The 21,657-nt window shown below is 51.1% G+C and overlaps 1 protein-coding gene across 13 annotated transcripts in view; it reads right to left on the reverse strand.

The window, feature by feature from the left end:
* Positions 1-3,089: 3,089 nt before the first annotated feature.
* The window catches only part of ARHGEF9 (Cdc42 guanine nucleotide exchange factor 9), a 179,611-nt gene continuing 161,043 nt past the window's right edge, over positions 3,090-21,657 (reverse strand). For 9 of the 13 annotated variants that reach the window (XM_071442770.1, XM_071442763.1, XM_071442768.1 and 6 more), the window contains exon 10: positions 9,797-13,656. In XM_071442770.1, the coding sequence (XP_071298871.1) occupies positions 13,475-13,656 (182 nt within the window). In that variant the 3' untranslated portion in view covers positions 9,797-13,474. Of the gene's footprint in view, positions 4,610-9,796; positions 13,657-14,848; positions 14,921-21,657 lie in introns of those variants that run through there. The other 4 variants (XM_071442757.1, XM_071442760.1, XM_071442758.1 and 1 more) reach the window with 4 other exon arrangements.

Here is a 21,657-nt window from a genome sequence, read left to right on the forward strand (position 1 = left end):
CGTTTTGGGAGTACCAAGGCCCTGAAGGGCTGTGGTTTATTGATTTCCCTCTGGGATTCCTTTTCCCTGGATTTTCTCAAGTGTTTTTCACGTGGAGAATAAACCCTGCCTGGAACTTTCCTCCTCACCGGGGTTTGATGGCATTTCCTGGGACAGAAATGCAAGAAAAAATAATTAGCAAAGCTCCCAGCAATAACAAACTGTGCAAATCTTTGCCCTCCAATTCCACTGTTTGGCATTATCAGGGAGAAGAAATGTGAAAATGGTAACACTCTGTAATTCATTAACGTGCTAATTGATTTCACAAAATTAGTTTGCAGGCACTAAAAGTAGTTTCTCTTATCTGCTTTTCCTGAGCTGCCAGTACAAAGCAGAAGCAGAAGTAGGGAAGACACTTGCACAAATAAATGGAAATAGTGATACAGCAAACGTTGCCTGAAAGCAAAAATCAAATTCTTCCCTGTTCTGCTGAATTTGGCATGCATCAAAAATACAAATTTTCTGCATTTCCAGCACTCTGGAGAACAAAAGGGCCAATCTTTTACCCCCCCATTAACAACAAGCACTTAAGGGGCACTCAGAACCCAGGGACAGGGAGCAGCCCAACTGCCTGGATTTATTTTATTGTCAGAAACCCCCTCAGCACTATCAGAGATCCCAGCTAGAGAGAGAAAGGGGACAAGGAAATGAAATGGAGTTGCTGTCTCCTCTCACAAGCCCTTGCAGTGGTGTTGATTTTCGGGGTTGATTTCCAGCACAGGTCCTCTCTGGCCTGGATGCTTCCCTGGGGAACTTTCTCCAGGGGTTTTTTTGAGCGCAGATGGACAGTGGAGAAATCAAACCAGCAATGCAGCAGCAGAGGCAGTGGTTTCAGAGTTACCCTGGAATGGCTGGGGTTTGCCATCACTTTCTCAGCAGCTTTGCTTGGATTTCTGAAGCCAAAGGCTCTGCTGCTCCTGGGGAGAAGAGCCAGAAGAGCCAGAAGAGCCTTCCTCCCCTCCTCTCCCTCTGACCCACAGCCAGAGGGTAAAAATGGTGCCCTTAGAAAGAGGAAAATAAAAGTGCAGATTGCTCATTTTTGAAGAAAACATTTTCTTTTTTCTCCCGTTTTAGGTGAAGATGGCCTTTAGTAAAAAGGAAGGGAAGGGATTTGTCCTCCCATTTCTGATGGAAGCAGAGCTGGCTGGGCAGGCACTGCCAGGCAATGGGTGTTGCCCTCACTGAAATAAATCTCAATTTGCCTTTCATGGCCCTTCTCAGGTATTTTTTTGCTGGACATTTTTCAACTATCCAACCAGTCTGGGTCATCTCCATGTCACCTTTGATTTGGGGAGGTAGTTTGGGCTGCCATGGGGCTGCATTAGGGGTCTCTGTAGCTGAGCACAGAGGAAAAGGCAGTCCTGGCCCTTGGCCCAAGGAGGGTTTGCTCCCATGGTTTTCCAGCCTGGGATTAACCTGCCCTGCTGGGAATGTGGAGCTGAACCTTGGGGTTGTGGCCACTGTGGAGTTTCCAACTGTTTGGGGTTTAGGAAAAGTTCAACCATGTGAAAGTGCATCATCTGAACATTTGGCAAGATGAAAATCTGCAGGAGAGAGTATTCAAAATTTACTTTTCATTAACAGGAGCTAATTAAACCATCCAGCCAGCACTCTCCGTACCAGAGCAGGCAGCCACGTCTATTTTGAGCTTTCCCTTCTCCTGCCAAGTCCAAGTCTCCAGACCAGCTTTATTTTTCAGTGGGAACTGAGGACTTTGGGACAATGTCAAGCATCACGCTCTGGATCTGCTAATTTGTGGCTGGGTTGTGCAATTCTTGCCCAGCTAATTTTAGCTGTGCCTCGCAGGGTGAGAGTGGGACAGCCTTGGTAAAGAACAGGCCACAGGAGCAGCCCCCAGCTCCGAGTTTAATTGTGTAAGAAGCCAGCAGAACCATGGGTAAGGCTCATAGGATGGAGCCTTTCTTTAATTCTGCCTTGTTAATGTGAGCTCTGCTGCACTCCAGCTTTCCTCAGGATATCATTTATAACACACTTGCTTCCCAACAACCTTCCCTTCTCAGCAGCAGAAGCTCACTCCTCCTGTGGTTTCAGCACAAAGTCTGGGAAAAGGGAAAGGGAAAAGGGAAAATGGAAAAGGGAAGAGGGAAAAGGGAAGAGTGAAGAGGGAAAAGGGAAAAAGGAAAAGGGAAGAGGGAAAAGGGGAAAAGGAAAAAGGAAGAGGAAAGAGGAAAGAGGGAAAAGAGAATAGAGAGGAGGGAAGAGGGAAAAGGGAAAAGGGAAAATGGAAAAGGGAAGAGGGAAAAGGGAAGAGAGACTTTCTCCTGGCTTGTTGTGCCATCATCTCTTTGCCATCATCCCCTCGCATCTTTGTTGGATGTGGACTTTGTTTTCCTTGAATCAATTTGTTTTTAGCTCAATAAAGTGCACTTGAGATCCCCTCCTTCCCTGGCAGCCTTGTTCTTCCTGCAGCATTTAGGGGAGGGGGGATTTGAGGCTGAGCTTTGTTTCTTGGGAAAGGCTGAAATCCTGGAAGCCCAGAGTGAAACCCTGAGTGGCTCTGGAGAGGTGAGGATGAAGGGGGAGCAGCCAACAAAACCAGGATTAGAACTGGGGACCTGTGGGTGTCCAGCAGGAGCAAAGCCTGACCCAGCTCCTCAGCTCTCAGAGGCCCAACCAAAGCCCCCCTGCTCCTGCCCCTCTGCTCAGCTCTGGGTGCACCCAGGGCTGGGAGCTGCTCCAGCCCCTGCATGCCCAGGGTGCCTTTCCAGGGGCTGGGAGAGGCTGCAGAGGGCTGGGGAGCCAGCTCTGTGTCCATCCCTGCAGGAACAGGTGGCCAGAAACGCCTCAGAGGGGCTGGGCTGGCACAAATGCCCAGCTTGGGGTGGGCAGGAGGCCCCAGGGGGCTCTCAGCTGTGCTGTGTCCCGGGTGTGCCCACAGCAGCGCTGGGATCTCTGCACACTCTGCCTTTGGTCACAGCTGGTGCTGGCAGCCCTCAGCCCTCTGCTGCTGGCCCCAGCCCCTGCAGTGATGTCCCTGAGGCCACCCCAGCCCAGCCCTCCCCAGCTCCAGCACTGCAGCCAAACAGAAATGAGCATTTTCCAGAGCAGCTTTAATTCATTACGAGCCACAAATCAAGAGGAACAATTTTTTAAAAATTCCATCTCTTTTACCTAGACAAGTGTTCCCATGCCATTCATTCTGCCTTTGCTGCTAAGGCTTTTCCCAGCCCCTCACTCCAAGCACAGCTGGACAGAGCTGCTGGTGGCTCTGCTGGCAGCTTCTCCATGCTCAGTTCCACCTGAAGGATCCCTCCACAGGGTTTGGATAGAAACCCTCCCAGCCATGGTTATTTATTGGAACCATCTGTTTGCCCTGGCACAGGGGGAGCCCAGCACAGCATTTCTGTTGGTTTCCAGACTCTTTGCACCCCTGGCAGACCCCAGTGAGCAGCCCCTGTGTTCCCATGGTGTGGTTTGGTGCAGGGGTGAATAATCCTGGCACTGAGGGCAGTGCCCTTTCCCTGCTGCCCTCTTGGAATTTCTCCTGAGAATGGCAGAGGGGTTATAACTGGGGTGGGAGATGGAATTCAAACATTCAAACTGTCATTTCTGCAGCAGTTTGGATCAGCCTTTGTTTGTGTTTGCTGCAGGAGGAGTGTGGCCTTTACCCCACCTTGCCTGTCACCAATGTGCTTTTTATGAAAAGCCAGAAGAATCACAGTCAGGACAAAGCCCAGTTCTGAGCAGGTTTCCCCCCTCTCAGAGCTGTTTTCTCTGGATTTTTGGGCATTCCTTGAGTGCCAGGCACCCCCTGTGACCCTGCTTCCACCCCTCCCTCCAGGGGCTCTGTGTGGGGAGTGGGGTGAGCCCTGGGGTGAACGTGGGCTCTGCTGGAGCAGCCTCTGGGAACGGGCTCTGCTTTCTGCTGCACCCTGCAGGAGATCCCAGAACTCAGCCCCTGCCACCCCAGCCTGGCTTCCCTGTGCTGGGAATCCACAGTCAGCACATCCCAGATGGCAGAATCCAAGCACCCATTTCCCTTTGCTAGGGAAGTGTCGTTGCCCCCCTGCTCCACAAACCCACCTGGGACCCCCACACAGCCAGGGATGTCTTTAATGGAGCCCTGTGGAGGCTGAAAGCACTCAGCTGTGAGCAGGCAGCACAATCCAACTCTTTAATGGTGCATCCAGACAGGAGGAACAGGGGAACACCAGCCTGGGCCAACTTTTCTGCTCCTCTCCATCCTTCTCCTTCTGCCCCAGCTGCCCAGCAGGCTGGGCATGGCACAGCCAGGGCATGGCACAGCCAGGGAGGGGCTGGGATACAAACCTGGGGTGCCACAGTCCTGTCCCAGCAGCAGCAGGGGCCTCCAGCAGGAGATGCAGCAGAGCTGGGGCTCGGGGAGCTGCTCAGTCCTTGGGCAAGGGCAGCAATCCCTGCTGGGCACAGCCAGAGCCCATGGCCCCCCTGGCTCCCAGCAGTTATGGGTATTTATTGTATGAGCTCCTATTCTCCTTTCCTGGTCCAAAGATTCGGGATTTCCTCTGAATTGCGTGAAACCACCGCAGCAGCAGGGCTGGCCAGGCACTCCTCTCGTGCTGCCCTGGATCTGTGGGGGAGTGAAACTTTGAGGAAAGCAGAGTGATGGTCACATTTTCCCTGAAAAAGCTGTGGGACAAGGCTTGGTTAAGGCAGTGGGGACAGCTCCCCTTGGAGCTGCAGGAGGAGTGTGGCCTTCACCCCCCTTTTCCTGTCACCAATGTGCCTTTTTATGTAAAGCCAGAAGAATCTCAGAGTCAGGACAAAGCCCAGTGAAAAACCCTCCCTGTTCCCTGTGCCCACAGCCCCATCCTAGTAAGGAGCCCCCCGTGGGGGTGGGAGGGCTCCTGGGCACTGTCCCAGGCGTTTGTGTCCCCTGGGTGTCCCCTGGGAATGCCAGAGCCCTCTGCAGCCGGCCTTGGACACCAGCACAGCAGAGCTGGGCTCCAGCCAGGCCGAAAAATAAATCACAAATCAACTAAAATAAATCACAAAACACAAACAGTCTGGTTTAGGACAGATAAGGCAGCAAGTGACAGAGATTTTGACAATTGCACTATCAGTGCAATTTGCTTGTCTTGTCCTTTGCTGATTTAGGGCCGTGTAAAAACCAGGCTCTGTAAAAAGCACCCTCTTTCTGTCACCTGAGCTCTGTGCTGTCAGGCTGCTCTCTTTTTTTGGCACAGAAAAAGCACAGTTTGGCTGCTGAGGAGTTAAACCAGAGCAAATGGCACTTTGCTTTATCCAGCTTCCAAACAGAGCATGGAGGACTTGTGTGATGGCTCAAATGTGTGGAAAGCAATTCCTCAGACTCAAATCTCCCTGCACAGGAGTGACTGATGAAGGAAAAGCTATCAAATGTCCAGGTCAGCAGCACCAGATTGAAATTAAACCAGGCTGGGCAGTGCAGCTCAGCAGAGCTCTGCCCAGACCATTCATCTGCAGGAACAGCAGTGACAGAGGACATTGTGACACAGCAGCAGGGACTGACTCCTGTAAATGACTTCTTTGTTCAAACCTGCTGCTCCCCTCACATTTCTGCAGTGCTCAGGGTGTCAACCCAGCCTCTGTCAAACCAGACTTAAAGACTTCTGTCTTGAGGATGAGGCACCTCTTAAGTCCCAAACCATTTCCACCCAGGGCAGACCACACTGTGGGCAAGGGCCAGCTGCTTTTTGATCTGCTATGACCTTGCAGAGGTTTGAATGCACATCCACACCCTCTGAGGATTTACTGAATAAAAGCTGAACAGCTTTTGTAAAGGTGAGCTAAGAAGAGAAGCAAATACACCAATAGAACCTGTAATTGCTTCTCCAGATGAAAAACAGAGAAGGAAACTTCTCTTCTGAAGTTAATTCCACTGGCTCCAGGGCTGGCCATGAAGGCAGCCCTGAGTGTCTTGGAGCTGATTCTCAGAGGTTATTTATAAGTGAATTTAGTGCCAGGATTTGTGGTGGGAAAACCAGATCCTGGCAAAAATGTGTCTCTGTTCCAGCTGTGAAACAGAACAAGGCCAGAGGGGCTCCGTGTGTGTGCAGAGCTCTGTGGGTGTGAGCAGGATCTGCTTGTGAACAGAGCTCTGGGTGTGCAGAGTTTTGTGTGTCCAGAGCTCTGATTGTCCTGGACCTGTGTCCAGTCCTGTGTGTCCCAGCTCTGTGTCCATCCCCTTGTGTGTCTGTCCCCAGCTCTGTGTCCAGCCCTGTTTGTGCCCCGAGCTGTGTCCAGCCCCATGTGTGTCATTCCTGTGTTCCCCCTCCTGTCCCCCCAGAGTCATTCCCAGCTCCCCCAGCAGTGTCACATCTGACAGGTGCCCCAGACCAGGCACTGCTTGCAGCACTGGTGATTTCTTTATGAGACACGTGTTCCTGCAAGGGTGGCACCTTTAACACGCTCTCCTGAATGGAAAATAAATCTTCCCCAGTGTTCCCTGTCTTGTTTTGTTGGTATCAGGAGAGAAGGAAAGTGCTCTGTGTCCCTCAGACAACACACAGGCCACCCTGGTTTTGGACAGGGAGGGGCTGGAAGGAAATTTGGGGATGTGCCTTGAGGGGCTCTTGAAACAGGGAAAACTTCTGAAGCATTTCCAGCCTGGGAAAGGGCTGAGCACAGAGATCTGTCAAACCCCCAAGAGGTGACAAACTCCTGTGGCTCTGACAGGAGAAGGTGCAAATCTTCACCAGGATGAATTTTGCCTGGAGAGAGCTGGAAGAAAAAAGGATGTGAACATTAAAAGCATTTCAGAAATACCTTCTGTCTCTTTCCCGTAGCAAAGGTGGGAGGTGCAGACAAATAAAGACAGTTTTACAATTTGTACCTGCAGCTTTTGGGATTATATTTGTAGTTTAACAGCTCCTGTCCTTCCTTAGCTGCTGACTGTGGAACCCTTTGTGGACAGGGCTTGGAAACACTCTGAAAATGCCACTTATTCCTATTCCATCTCCCAGCACATGCAATTTCAGTCATTCCTTATAAACCAGCACAGATGGTGCATTACATGCTTTGGGATGCTACCCTGCTGCTGCACTTAGTGCAGAACCCAGAGTAAGAAGGAAATGGATTGTTTGGGGTGGATTGGGATGTGTAATCCCTGCAGCAGCACTCAGACTGAAAATCTCATTCCTTAAAAAGCAAAAGCTGCTCTGTAACACCATGGATACACAGAGGGATAACGCAGAGCCAGCTTTGCCATAGAGCCCTTCCCAAACACTCCTGCCATTCACAAACACCTCTCTCACTCCAGGAGGAGCCAGGCCCACCCTGCCCATGGCTGTTCCCAGCTCTACACAAATTCCTGTGCTCCAGGTGAGGCACAGACACACTCGGGGCTGTCACCCTGGAACAACCCCAGCCTCCCTACAAGAGAAGGGGGTTGAAATGGGTTTCTTTGGTTTTGCTTTTTGTTTTATGCAAGCAAAGTTCGGAGTAGCTGAATGCTGGCTGGCTGGAAAAGCTGAAACCAAACAGATCACACAGGAGATGGAATTTGGCCATCAGCTCCAGGCGGCAGCAGTGCTCCCGGCCATGGAAGGGCTGCAGGGCAGGGAAGGGCTGAAGGGCTGGGAAGGGCTGGGAAGGGCTGCAGGGCAGGGAAGGGCTGAAGGGCAGGGACGGGCTGAAGGGCAGGGACGGGCTGAAGGGCTGGGAAGGGCAGCAGGGCTGGGAAGGGCTGAAGGGCTGGGAAGGGCAGGGACGGGCTGAAGGGCAGGGAAGGGCTGAAGGGCTGGGAAGGGCTGCAGGGCTGGGAAGGGCAGCAGGGCTGGGAAGGGCTGCAGGGCTGGGAAGGGCTGAAGGGCTGCAGGGCAGGGAAGGGCAGGGAAGGGCTGCAGGGCAGGGAAGGGCTGAAGGGCAGGGAAGGGCTGCAGGGCAGGGAAGGGCTGAAGGGCAGGGAAGGGCTGCAGGGCTGGGAAGGGCTGCAGGGCAGGGAAGGGCTGAAGGGCTGGGAGAGGCTGCAGGGCTGGAAAGGGCTGAAGGGCTGCAGGGCTGGGAAGGGCTGCAGGGCAGGGAAGGGCTGAAGGGCAGGGACGGGCTGCAGGGCAGGGAAGGGCTGGGAAGGGCAGGGAAGGGCTGCAGGGCAGGGAAGGGCTGCAGGGCTGGGAAGGCTGAAGGGCTGGGAAGGCTGAAGGGCAGGGAAGGGCTGCAGGGCAGGGAAGGGCTCCTCTGGAGCCTCGGGAGTCTCGGTGGTGCTGCTGTCCCAGAGCACACCCGGAGCTGGGTGCTCGTGCTCCTGCTCTGGGTGCCCTGCCCATCCATCCCCAGCGGGTCCTGTGCTCTCCCGTCCTTCCCCACAGCTCCTTCTGCAAACCTGGGGAGAGCAGAACGCTGGAAGGCTCTGCTGGCCTGCACAGACAGCGGGGTGGCAGCAGAGGAGCTCTCCAAGGGCAGGTTTGCACTGAGATGCAGTTCGGGTGTGCGGTCCCTGCTGTTCCCTGCTCCCCTCAGGTACACCCGGAGGGAAACAGCATCACTGGGAGAGGAGACCCTGGCACAGCCCCAGCGCCCTCTCCACTGCAAGCAAGGCAAGCAAGAGATAAAAGCTGGGCTGGGGGCGTTGCTGAAGCAGGAGGCAGATGTGAAGCTGGGATGTTTGAGGCCTGGGCGAGGCTGCTCCTGAAGCTGCTCAAGGCGCGGCCCCGCAGGAGCCTCGGCGCCACTTTGCCTCTCTCCTCCCTCATCCTCTCAGAGTTCCTTGGCCTTTGTGGGTTTTTACTGCCCTGACTGGTCCCCTCACCTGTGCGGGATGTGTGATAGAACCCTGGTCACTCCCACCCCGACAGGGAGCCCGGGGCAGAGGGGGACGAGAGGAAAGCCCTCCCTGAAGAAGGAGCAGTCCTGGCCGGGATTATTGCCATCACCCGGCCCCTGTGCCTGAGGGACAACGAGCACCGCTCCCAACCCCCTTCTCCTGGTAATAATCGCATTTTTAGGCTGTCTAGAAATACACAGCTCACCTGCCTTACCTGGGAAATGTCACTGGGGTTGGAGAGAGCACCTGGCTTTCCAGGGATAAAACCCATTCCTTGTCCCAGGACAGGACCCCCTGCAGCAGGGCCGGGTGTGGCTGGGCTCCCTCCCCTCGGAACCCACCCTGCTCTGCTCCACAGGCTCCGAGCTGCTCCTGGGCTGCTCACAGCACACCTGGGCTGTTTACAGCACACCTGGGATGCTGACAGCACAGCTGGGATGCTCACAGCACACCTGGGCTGTTTACAGCACACCTGGGCTGCTCACAGCACACCTGGGATGCTGACAGCACACCTGGTATGGTCACAGCACACCTGGGATGCTGACAGCACACCTGGTATGGTCACAGCACACCTGGGCTGTTTACAGCACACCTGGGATGCTCACAGCACACCTGGGCTGTTTACAGCACACCTGGGATGCTCACAGCTGCTCACAGCACACCTGGGATGCTCACAGGACACCTGGGATGCTGACAACTGCTCACAGGACACCTGGGATGTCTGTCTGGCTGTCCCCCCTGGGCTGGGAGCCGGGCAAAGCAGGGACAGAATGGATTTAACCCTGTATTTGATCTGAGCTGCACTCGGAGCAGCCCTGCCAGGGGTTCTGTCCTCATCAATTCCCTCGGTTCAGAGGGAGGGCACAAAGCAAGGACAGGGGGATTTTTCCAGGACAATGCTACTTTTTGGTGGCACAGGCTGTCTCGGTTGCCACTGGAGCTCAGCCCACCCGTGCTCAGTCTTGAGAGAAGGGTGACCCCGCTCTGAGGAAAATGATTTAAAATGCCTTCAGATGCCTTTTCACTTCTTTTTATTTAATTCCATAAATATTTTCATAAGGCTCAGTGTCTTTACAACACTTTTTTAAACACTTTTTTTGTTTTATACACACAACTTTGACACTTGTTTGACAGGGTCAAACAGTCCAATATAAACAAAATAATAAAACTGGCAAGTGCGGATCAGCTGGGTTACCAAAATCCTTTTTTTCTTTTTTTTTTTTTTTCTTTTTTTGCTCTTACTGTTAAAACCCCAAAAGCACTAAAATATCAGTATTTGGCTTCAAACTAGAATTTTAAAAACCTTTTTTTTTTTTTTAAATTCTCTGCTACAAGTCCCTGTCGTCATAGTGCCTTTAAGCTCCTACAGACTCTTCTTTTCTTCTTAAGGAAAAATAAGCTTGGTGATGCCATGCAGAACTTACAATAGCTACTAAATATACATGTTCCCTGAAATGTAGCTGCAATGAAAAGATGACAGAGCATAAAGAGAACAAAACCAGAAACCCAAAGCACCACAGTGTACTATCAATAACATTGCAATGGACGGCTGGTGCCCATCCAGAAACTGAAACAAATTTCAAATATATTTCTCTATGTAGTATTTTCTATTTACAACTGTTAGATGCACCTAGGTTGGTTCTTGTTTGACTTTTTGGAGAGGGTGGGGAGGCGAAAGTCTTGAATTTAGATCCTCTGTTCTAGTGTCTAGGTTAAGGGTAATGCATGTCATTTACCTAGGGAAGAGGGTTTCTTTTTATTTTTTTTATATATATATATATATATAGATTCAGCCAGAGAAATACCGTAAACATGTAAGTTTGTTACAACTCTCTTGTTTCTGCATATGGAATGGGAAGTGGGTTCCTCCTGTCTGGCATTGGAATGAAAAGTCTGTACCAGATGCTCAGTCAAGTCACCCCCGTCTGCATGGGCGCTGCTCCCAGCGCTGTCACACTCACGCTCCAGCCCTGCTCCCTGCTGGGACAGCCACAGCAGGTGCTCAAGTGGGACCCAGTGCTGGTTCTTCTTTGTGCCAATGCTCCATCTCCTGCAGCACCTTGGCAATTTATGGAGGGGAAGAGCTTTCTTGAAGGCCCGAGAGCCAAGCCCCTCGTCCCTGCGGCCGCTGTGCCAGCGCCAGCGCGAGCGGCGCTGCCCGGGCGGGCTTCCCACTTAACAAAGAAGCTGCGAGTCCAACAAGTGGCCTTGTCAGATCTTGATTTATGATGCAAATAATGGTGTGGCGGTGGTGTTTCTTTTTTCCTAGTGCTGAATATTTAGGAAGCATCTTCTCATAAAAATTATGGATGTCTCATTCTCACTCTCTGAGGCACAAAACAGTAAATGAACAGGCTTAACTAATGTGCTTGTTACTTGGTTGGTTTTTTTTTTTCCCTAAGCAATTAAAAAGGCAAAAGGAGTAAGTGAAATTTTCATCAAGTTGACAACATTTTGGAATCTCTCTCTTTCTCTCTCTCTCTCTGCCTCTCTCCAGCCATTCAGAAATAGTAAAACATTTCAGTTAACTGATGAGAACCCATCTCATGCACTGCTTTAAATACCCACTCTGTTAAAGAAACAAAACAATATTTACTATGTATCCCACATTAAAATCTAGCCATAAAAATGCAAAGATACAAAGGAGCATAAAAATAATTTCAGATATAAAATGGGGTTGCTTCCTATTTGGCATTCCTGGTGTTTGCTCGCTGCCTGTCACAGAGGGGCCACTACTCCTCTCCAAAACACTAATCTGGCTTTGCTGGTTATTGATAGTTTCTAGATTATTCAAAAGTATAAGAGAGATTATTTTTGGATTTAAATAAAAATAATGCCGCCCTTGTGACATGCCCTGAAATAAAACAGGCTCCATGGAAACAATGAAATCACACTCTCTGATCTTCCCATTAACTTGGATTTCTTGGGGGCAAAAAAAAAAAATAGCCAACAAAAAAAAACGTAACTCCATGCGCTTTGTCCTGGGGTGCTTATGTGGTGGATCAGATTCCAAAGAAAATGACAAATACCCTCATCAATCACTTCATCCCACATTTTCAAAGGAGCTTGCAGAATAGCTCTGCAAAGATTTCAAGTTCATCTTCTAAATCTGGTTAAACAGTCTCATTTGCCCTAGGAAAAAAAAAAATCCTCCTCCTGACAATGGTCTGTTTTACAAGCTTAACCATAAGCTCCTGCACTTGCAAACAAATGTACTTAAGGCTGAAATTGTAGGAAGGGTCTTTAAAAATAGAGCTGTGAATCTCCAGAGGGAGAAAAAGAGAGAGAAAGAGACCTGGAGGGTTGGGCTGGTCCATAGCCCAGGCCCACTGCACTGACCCCTCCAGGGGACACGGAGGGGCCTGGACTGGACCAGCACCAGCTGGGACTGGGCACAGAAGCACGGCCACGCTGCCCAGTCACACCCACAGCTGCTGCAAGGAGCTCTCAGCTCCTCTGCAGCTCGGGCTCAACCTCAGGTGGGCACTCCCAGGGCTGGGGCAAGGATTCTTCCGCTAACGGGGCAGAGCTTGGGGGGACCTGGCGGGGGGAGGGCACTGAGAGCAGCCACTCTTGGGGCTCACTTTTGGGGTCACTGCTCCTGCAAATGGCAATTAGTGCTTCTTTAGGTGCTGCTGTGCAGGCTGAGTGTGGCCAAAGGATGGGACCTTAGTTCCTGAAGACAGAAAACTGGCCGCTTCTCGGAGCCTCGGAGCCAATTTTCCTCTCTGCAATGGAGGCATGAAGCCATTGGTTTTTAAGCTTTTATCTTTGCACGGAAAACAAAGATAGGAGTGGGCTTTTCAAGTGTCTCAGCTTGAAAAGAAAATAAATCAAAGTTAAGCCCACAGAAACAAAGCAAAAAGAAGAAAAGCCCCTGATTCTCTTTTCTCCGTCTTACTCCGAGTGTGAACAAATCACACCGAATTGAGAAAAAGACAAGTGCTTAAAAAAACGCAAAAGATGAACTGAGGAAAACCCATCCCTCACTTCCTAAATAGCTGCTTGCCCTTCTGCTGGGTTTCACCTGCCCACGAGAGAACAGTTAAAGCCAGAGAAATACTGCGCAGCGGAGCGGGAGCACAGGGAGCACATCCAGACAGGCACGAGTCAGACGGGGGATGCAGGACGGGGACAGCGCCCGGGCTGGGGACCAGGGACAGCCAGGGAGGGACAGAGAGGGAGGGACAGGGAGCAGAGACCTCCCAGCACTCCAAAAAACAAACAACACCCCCCCATAAATAAAATCAAAGGAAATATACACCAATGTAGTCCATGAGGAAGTTCCATGACGGAGTCACACAAGCGAGAAAGCATTCTGGGATGCCAATGACGACTCGGATGGGAATGAAGGAAAACAGGAAAAAAAAAACCCAACAAAAAGAGATGTCCAACCAATGGAGTAAAATAAAATAAAACAGGTCACATGGTTAGAAATCATTGGTGCTTCCTAGTATCTAGTAGCAGATTACTTCCCAAAAACAACAAAAAAAGTTTTTGGTCCTTCTATATATATACATATATGTATATATATTATTATTTTTAAAATGTGTGTATACATATATATATGTATATATATTTAGTTGCAACAGTGCTTCTCCGAAAAAAGGTCCATCTATAAATATAATTTTATTTATTTTTATTTTTTAAATTTTAGTTCTTTTAAGTTAAAATTCTCCATCTCTCTAGGTATTATTTTTTGAATGGTGTTAACCTGCTGAAGTTTTGCCAGAATGGTGCCTGGCTGCGTCTGGGTTCGGTGAACTCGAAGACCTGGGACTGGGATATGCCATCTGTCACCATGTATTGTCCCTGATTTAATGGATCCTGGGGTGGTGGGTAGGCTGGAGGAACCGACTTGGAGTAGCTCACACCTGCATCGATGATTGGGGGGAAAAAGAAACAGATCAGTCAAAGAGCAATCGGGTCAATAGTCGTTCTTCGTCATGCTACTGCTCCTTATCGCTCCTTATCGCTCCTTATCGCTCCTTATCACTCCTTATCGCTCCTTAACCGGTCCCACACGCCAGGACATGCCAGGGCTGGCCAATCTCCAATCTCAGTGCCTGCCTGACCTCTCGGCTCTGAGGCTGCCTCCCTAAGCCAAAGCTCCAAGGCTGGGACAGGATCCATTACTTTTGTTGGGCAGAGCTCTGCCCGCCCTCATGGAAAAGTCCTGTGTGAGGCAGGAGAGGCGGGACAGGCCCTGCCCCGCGAGGCCAACTCATCCTGCTCCCATTTAACAACTCCTGTTCCAAGCTCCTGCTCACCCTCCCTCCCAGCTCTCCCTGGAGAACGGCCTTGCCCCAACATGCCCCACTGACCAGCCCCGAGCACGACCCCGAGCACCACCCCGCTCCGGTTCCCACACAGAACGGAGCAGAGCTGCTGTGGAAGAAGCCCTACCCTGCAGGGATGCACCTACACAGAGGGCAGCTCGTTCTTTAGAACAGTTTAGGACTTTTCCATAGGGTTTGTTCTCAATTCACCAGTCTGGTTTCAGCCCAAAAGCGGCTGCACACAACGCAGAAAAAGCTGATTCTGTTCAATCCAAACTGGAAGCAATGGATGGACTGGCAAGGCTACGCTTTTAGGGTTGAGATGTTCAATTCCCACACAGGTGAGACACAGCTCCTGTGCAGGAATGGGGAGAGGGGATGCTGCCCTTACAGCTTTCCCACAGAATGAGGGGACTTCAGCATCCTGTTGTAGAGGATGGTGAGTAAAGGGTGACTGAAGTGGAACAGAAGGGATGTGTGTCACCACCAAAGCGCAGCCTACGGGGCACAGTGACACAGTCTGGATGTCCTTCCCCACAAAGACAACCCCTCCTTCAGCCTCGGGGCAGCGGGGCCAGCTGGAAACCATGACTCCAGGAAGGAGAGAGGAGCAGGGCTGTGGAGCAGCTTGCTGTAAGCTCTGGCCATCTCTGGATCATGCAGAACTGCTCTTCCTTCTGCAGGAGGGGGCCGTCGCCTCCCCGGGCTTTAACCACAGCAGCGAGGCCACTGTCCCCAAGCAGCTCAGTGTCCTCATCTGGACAGCGGGATGGCATCCCCCACCTACCTCACAGGAGGGTTGTGAAGCTAAATTAATTAATGTTTGTAAAACACTTTGAGATCCTCGGCTGGGAAGGTGCTGGAGAAGGCAAAATACGGTGATTAGCGCCCAGGAACCAGAGCAAGGTGTGCACAGCAATGCGGCTCCTACCACACACAGACACACCAGCGCTGGCCGGGCAGGACGGCGGCACACGACGGGCACTGACACACAGGGAAAGCCTCACGAGGGCACCCACAGAGCTCACCCACCACACAGCTGGGCCAGGTGCTGCTTGGGCAGGCAGGGCCTCTTTGGGGTAGGAGCTAAGGCGTGACTTTAGGGAAGAGAATTGATTCGCTTCTCCCTGCTATGGAATTTACCGATGGAGGGTGAAAATGCTCAAAGAGTTCAGACCAGATGGAGATGTCTTGAGTATGTCTAACTGATTTCTCCTTCTTTACTGTCTTTTGTGCAGCTCTCTGTCCACTGTAGAGAATAACCAATATCATTCCTCACAGTGGGCAAAAACTGCTCTGTGATTCACACTCATTAACCTTTAATGAATTCATCACAATTAGCAGTTCAAACTTACTTGGGAAGACCGACCTGGAGATATTCTGCATTTGTATCTGCATGCTGGAATAGTTACTCATCAAGGACTTCTCTACTCTGTCTCTCCAAGCCCTGTCTGCCAGCTGCAGAGCTGAGGGCAGCCCCAGAGCTGTGCTGGGGTCACACCTGGGCAGGGGCAGCTGCAGGAAACCTGACACAAATTCTGCACCACCCTCCTTGGTACAGAACTCCAAGGAACAGTTTGAATTTCAATCACTGTGTGACTGAAACCCACAAGGGCAGGGCACTGAGCTCCTCTCTGCCCACCTCTCCCATCCCTTCTCCTGGCACTGTCCTGCTCCGAGGTGCCCATCTCCAGGCTGGCCAATGTGTGGCCAGTGAGACCAACTGCAGAGGACAAACTCCAGCCCTGAGCCCATCCAGGAGTGTCAACCTTCTCCTGGAGGCCAATTTTCCCAGCAGAGACTGGTGAGGGATTTTAGGATCTGTGGGACTGTTAGGATCTGTTACAGGTCCCTTACATGGCTAGAGTTGGGAAATAAATCTGCTTTGGCTCTCAGACTGACCACAAATTACCTTAAAGGTAAACAGCCCTTGTGCCACTAAAATTACTCATGTTCTGGAACAGCAGAGCTGTGAATCTAAACCTGCTCCTGGGGGGGGAACACATAAATTGTTTTTAGCTTTGGAAGTCCTTGAAGCCACCTTGCTTCAGTGACATGGTCCCATGGCTTTGGCATCCTGTGGCTAGGCTCTTTACTGCCTCTAAACCAGTTTGAGGATGGTGAACTAATGTATTTTAATGATGATACAAAATGCTAGGAAGTCTCCTGGATCAGCAAAATGCTGTGCACTTGGAAAGCTGAAGAAGTAGAGAAAGGACAGTCTGGCTGATGTCCACTGACAGTGATGGAGTCGCTGCAAGGAATGGAACCCATAGTCTGTCTTCTCCAAAAGGGAAAAGGGCAGACTCCCCTGGCCAGATCACTTCTAAACCCCACTCAGTTCTTTCCCAAAACTCCTGAAAAATGTCTGTCCTTGCTTGAAACACACCCATGCACAGCCTGCCCCCTCCCTCAGGAAAGCAGCTCTTCCCACAGGTGTATGTGTGGCCCTGTGATCTGGGCTACTGGCATCAACATCTGGGCTGGAGGAATGCCAAAAGCTCCTGGCTGGTTCTCCTGGCATAAGCAGCTGAAGGTTTCACATTTCTCTTGTTCATCCGGTGGCCTGAAGGATCAAACCTGTGGATCTCAAGGACATGCACCCTCACCATGTGTGGGACATGCAAATACAACCACTGTGCTCTGGTCATTCCAGAATGCATTTCCTTGTGGAACTGTGAGACAGCACTTTGCCATAGCCTCAGGTGCCCCAAGAATGACTCCTCTGGTTTCTTTGGACACACCCATGTTCTGGAGAACAGAAACTGGGAGGGCAAGATTCGCCTAATCTGCACATCTTCTAATCCTAAGAAAGAGCAATTCTGGGAAAGGTCTGGCAGGCAGGTATTTTTCTGTTCTGCTCTGAAGTGGTTTGTTCCCTCATCAGAACTCGGGGCCATTGTGCAAAATTGTCTCTTGAGGGATATTTTTTTAATATGCAAAGCCATAACTCCGCTGCAATTCACCAGAAAGAGATGGGCAAAGCTCTTTTTCCAAGGCAATTTTGGGCAGCGTGGCGAGCGGAATTCAAAGGGAAGAATCAATGGATAAGGAATGATTTCCAAGCACAGCAGCCAACTCCACCCCACGGGCAGAGCTGGAGCTCCTTCTGCTGGTTTGTGCCTCATTCTGCAGCGCGGCTGCAGCTGCACGGAGGGATCGCTCACAGGGCGGGGCTGGGAGAGCTGCTCACGAGGAGAACAAGAAAATTCCCAGATTCATAATTTGGCTAGACAAAACTGGTGAGAGATGCTGCGCTGTCACTTGAAATCATGTCTTTTTATAGCACCAGGCAACGTCACTCGGAGCCTTTTGGATTTCTCGGCTCAGAAGGAAACAATTAAAAAGATTTAAAACTGTCTCGTTTTTCCCTTCTAGGTTGGGGGCATTTTTTTGTGTTATGTTTTTTGGGTTTTTTCCCCAAGTGTCTTTTCTCTTTGAGGTTCCAACACGATTTGAGCAGCACGTGAAGCATGCTGGTAACCCACAGGCAATCACAGGGACTCGTGCAGACAGATCATCCAGCAGGACAATGCCCCTCCCCGGGCCCACACGACACAGACACGGAGAACACGCACATCTCCTCCACACAACCATGGGAATTGCCTTACAAGCTGCTTACTCCATCCTCCACCTAGGAGATTTAGGCTCATCCTTTGATCAGCAGCTGTTTCCCAGGCTTTGCCCCCACCCTGCTGCACAGTCCCCTGGTGCTCATGAGCCAGAGCTGGGGAGGGGACAGTGACATCGCCACCCCTGCTGGCAGTGCTGCCTAAGGACCCTTCCAGCTCCCTCAGAGCTCAACAGCAACTTGCATCTTTCAGGAAACGTTCAAAAACCCCACAATTTCAGTTTCCTCCTGAATACCATACCCCACACACAGGGAAGCCATGGAGACACCTCCACCACTAATTGTTCTATGGTTAATTACTCCTGTCACAGCAACGAGTTTAAGTTAAAGAAAAGAGCAGAACTGGCTGGGTGGGTCCAGCCCTTTGCCCTCTTCAGCACATTTCAACAGAGGATCTCAAAGCACTGCCCCACCACTGCCTGGGCCCCATGCAGGGCTGACAAAGGACGATGTGTCTGGAGCTGGCTGTCCCCAAGGTGAGGATGGAGCTTGGAACAGGAACCCTCTGCCTCCCCAGGCACTCCTGACCAGCTGGATTTCCTCCTTTTACACCTCCCTGCTGAATCACACAACTCTCACTTTGCTGTACTTGCCCACCTCCAGAGGAATTTCAGTGGTGCCTCAGGCACAGCTCTTCATACAGCCAGGATTTTTCTCCAGGCCCTGCTATTCCCAGGGATGGTGAACATGCCTTAGCTCCCTTTTCTAACCATCAACCTCCCTTCTCTGCTCAGGAGGGAGAGGGCTGGCTGCAGTTTGAGAAATGCAGGAGGAAACAGTCATCTCATGTCCTGATGTTCCCCAGACAACCACAACATCTACCTACACACACTGAGCTAACCCGACCTTCTGGAGTCTATTTATCAAGTCTGCTCCTGCAGCCTGATGTCATTATAGCAGCCATTAAGATAATGATTCCTCGTGTGATAAGAAAAGCTAATCGAGGCAAGATGGAATAAATGATACTGGGGCTTTATCCATCAGAGCTGGGTGAAAACCAATTCCTGCCATCCTGTGTTTGTACAGCCTGCCTCTCCTCCTGGCTGGTCACACAGCTCACTCCCTGAGTTTCCTGACAGGAAAGGATCAGTTCACACCTGGAATGCTGCTGCAGCTTCTGGGGAGCAGCTCCTTCCTAAAACCCCTCACCAAACTCAAGGTGCAGGAGGATCTGGGCTCCCAGACTTATTTCAGTGGGAATTTCAATATGTCATTGATGTCAACACCTTGGCTCTTCCCACGAGGGTCATTAACATCTCACAAAAAACTGCCCTGCTCAGCAAATGTCACCAGTACCATCCTCAGAGGCCCCCCAGACAAGGATTCATTCCTCATTTGCCTTTGCTGGTAGATCTGACTGGTTCCTGGGGGAGGCTGAGCACTCCAGCTGGATTCCAGATGCCATCAGTGGGATGGTGCTCGTGGACCCACTGGTAGGGTCTGGATTTTACAAGAAATAGGGTAAACTCTGAGGTTGCCCTGAATCTGTGGGGAAATACCACTGACAACACGATCAGCTCCATTCCTTCACCTCCTGTGCTGCGTAAATAGGGAAGTGACCCTGATTATCCGAAAATGCAAATGCCCCTCTTTGTTTTCAAGCAGTTGGGTTGGGTTGCTCAGGCTCTTGCAATCCCCCGAGGCTGTGCCTACACGTGTGAATCGATGGGGAAACAAGGCAGGGCCACGTCAATCTCCTCAGCAAGGGAGATGCAATAAAATGGGATTAAACAGCCGAGAGAAGCACAGGAGGGACCCTGGTCAGCCCTGCCGGGGGAGCAGAAGTGCAGAAATGTGGGAAGCCAGAGAAGCTGTTGCATGTCTGGGTCAGGGTTTTTCTGACAGAGTTGGCTGTGAGCTCTAGTGATCAGAAAGGAATAAATTAACAGGAAAATCCAGTGATTCAGAGGTGCCTGGTGACAGGCCAAGGCAGCTCATGCTGGCTGATGATTTAACCCCTGCTGGGTTTGCAGGGCTGAGTGTTCACGGGCAGGTTTAGGGGCAGCATCTCAGGTGATGCTGACTGAATCTCTGCTTCCCTCATCCCAAAGACCTGTCAGGGCTGAAGGCATCTCCTGGGGGAAGGGTGCACAGGGCAGGGAGAGGAGCTGGGTGTACTCAAGAGCTCTCCTGAGGTGGGAAACACCCCCAGCTCACATTAAGGTCACTTATTTAAATCTCAACAAACATTTCCTTTTCCAGAGGTGGGCAATGGTGCTTTAAGAATGGAGTCTCCTTCCTGGAAGGATCTCTAATTCCCTGACACCACTGGCTGGCAGCTGCTGGGAATATGAACCATCATCCCTTCTGTGGACAGGCTGTCCTGAAAGGGGCCAGGTGTGGACAGAGCTGGGGATCAGAGAGGGACTGAGTGTTCCTGCAGGCTGCAAACACCAACCCTTGGAGCAGGGATCACAAGTGGCCAGGGAACAGAGGCCCCTCGTGGAGAGAGGCACTCCACGAGCTTCAAATGCTCAGAAATGGAAAAATGACCCTGGATTAAGCTTTGTAACGTTAAGAAAGGACTGGAGATCCACAAGGGATCCATTCTCCAGGCAGTTTCTGCTCCTTCCACAAGCATGGTGCTGGCAGAAGAGGCCAGTGCCACCCTTGTGCTGCCCTGTCCCTCAGTGGGATCCAGGCTCTGCACAGAACCTGCCCTCCTGCCTGGCTGCTGCCTGCCAAGGGCTCCAGGGAGGGCCTTTGGTGGTTTTTCTAAGATAAAACAAATCAATTTCTCCCATCACTTCACTATTTCTAGGAGACACCAGACTGAATTCTGTGGCCAGCTCCCACACTGCCACTGAAGGGCAGAACCAAGAGGCAAAACCCTGAACAATCAATGCAAAAGGCAAACAGCAGCAACCAGCCCTTTTCTCTGTCACTGAGGTGCAGGGCCAGCACTACCCATCCCCTGGCTGTCTAATGGACTTCAAGAAGGCCAAAAATTGGTTTAATGCTGTCTTAAGGCACCTGGTCTAATATTGTTATGTCCTGCCCAATCCAATAAGGAGTGCAAATCCTGGCATTCTGCCCATCCTTAAGTGGGTCTGGCAGGGAGCCTGGCCCTGCACACATTGCTGGGCACACCTGGGAGCCACGAGGGGGCTGCTGCCCCACACAGCACCCTCAGCTGGGCATCAACCACTTCTGAAAATACTCAGAGAGTGCCCTCACTTAATCACCTGGATAAAGGTCCTGGTAGTTTAAAAAGCAGAGTTTTAAGGTTTCTTCTGCTGCTCTCAGCTGCTCTCCCCCTCTCCTGCTGCAGCCAGCAGAGGTTTAAATGCCTCCTTCTCAAACACATGCCAGCCATCTCCAGAGCAATACTTCTGGGAGGTGTGGTACAACAGTGCATGAAATAAGCAGCAGTTTATACTATTTGAAAAATGTTTTTCTGCTTCACCTCTAACAAAGTTGATTGCATTTTCCATTTCACCTCCTTCATGGCTTTTCTCTCTTCCTTAAGTGTTCTGTGACAGGGGAATTACCATAGTTTCCCATTTAAGAGGTGCAGGGAACAAGTGAGATAATCTAGGAACAAGTCTGTAATAGTCATCCTGTGACACAGGAGCTGGGCTGGCAGCACCTCCAGCTGTCAAGCCCTGCTGCAGCCACTGAGACCATCCTGCATTTAAATAAATAAATACTTGGATTGAATTCAGTGACCTATTCTCCTTCTGAAGGGCTTCCTTGCTTTTCAGGTATATCTGATGCTCCAAAAGCAGCTCCAAGCCCCTTCCCAAGGTGCTGCAGGAGGGCAGAGGCAGCAGCAGCAGCCCCTGGCACAGGCACACCTGCAGCCCCAAGTGCTGCCCAGGTCTTGGCGCAATAAAACATTGTCAACATCTGTAAAATGCATGGGGCAAGATTTAAAAAATCAGTCACCAAAAGCCACCTCTCAGGAGTTTCCTCCTACCTCCCTCTTCTGAGCAGTGCCAGCAGCTCCCTGCTCTGGCAGCCTT

This window comes from Agelaius tricolor, unplaced genomic scaffold, assembly GCF_023055355.1.
Source record: "Agelaius tricolor isolate 1412-34295 unplaced genomic scaffold, bAgeTri1.0.p SCAF_17, whole genome shotgun sequence".
Classification (NCBI taxonomy): Eukaryota; Metazoa; Chordata; class Aves; order Passeriformes; family Icteridae; genus Agelaius; species Agelaius tricolor.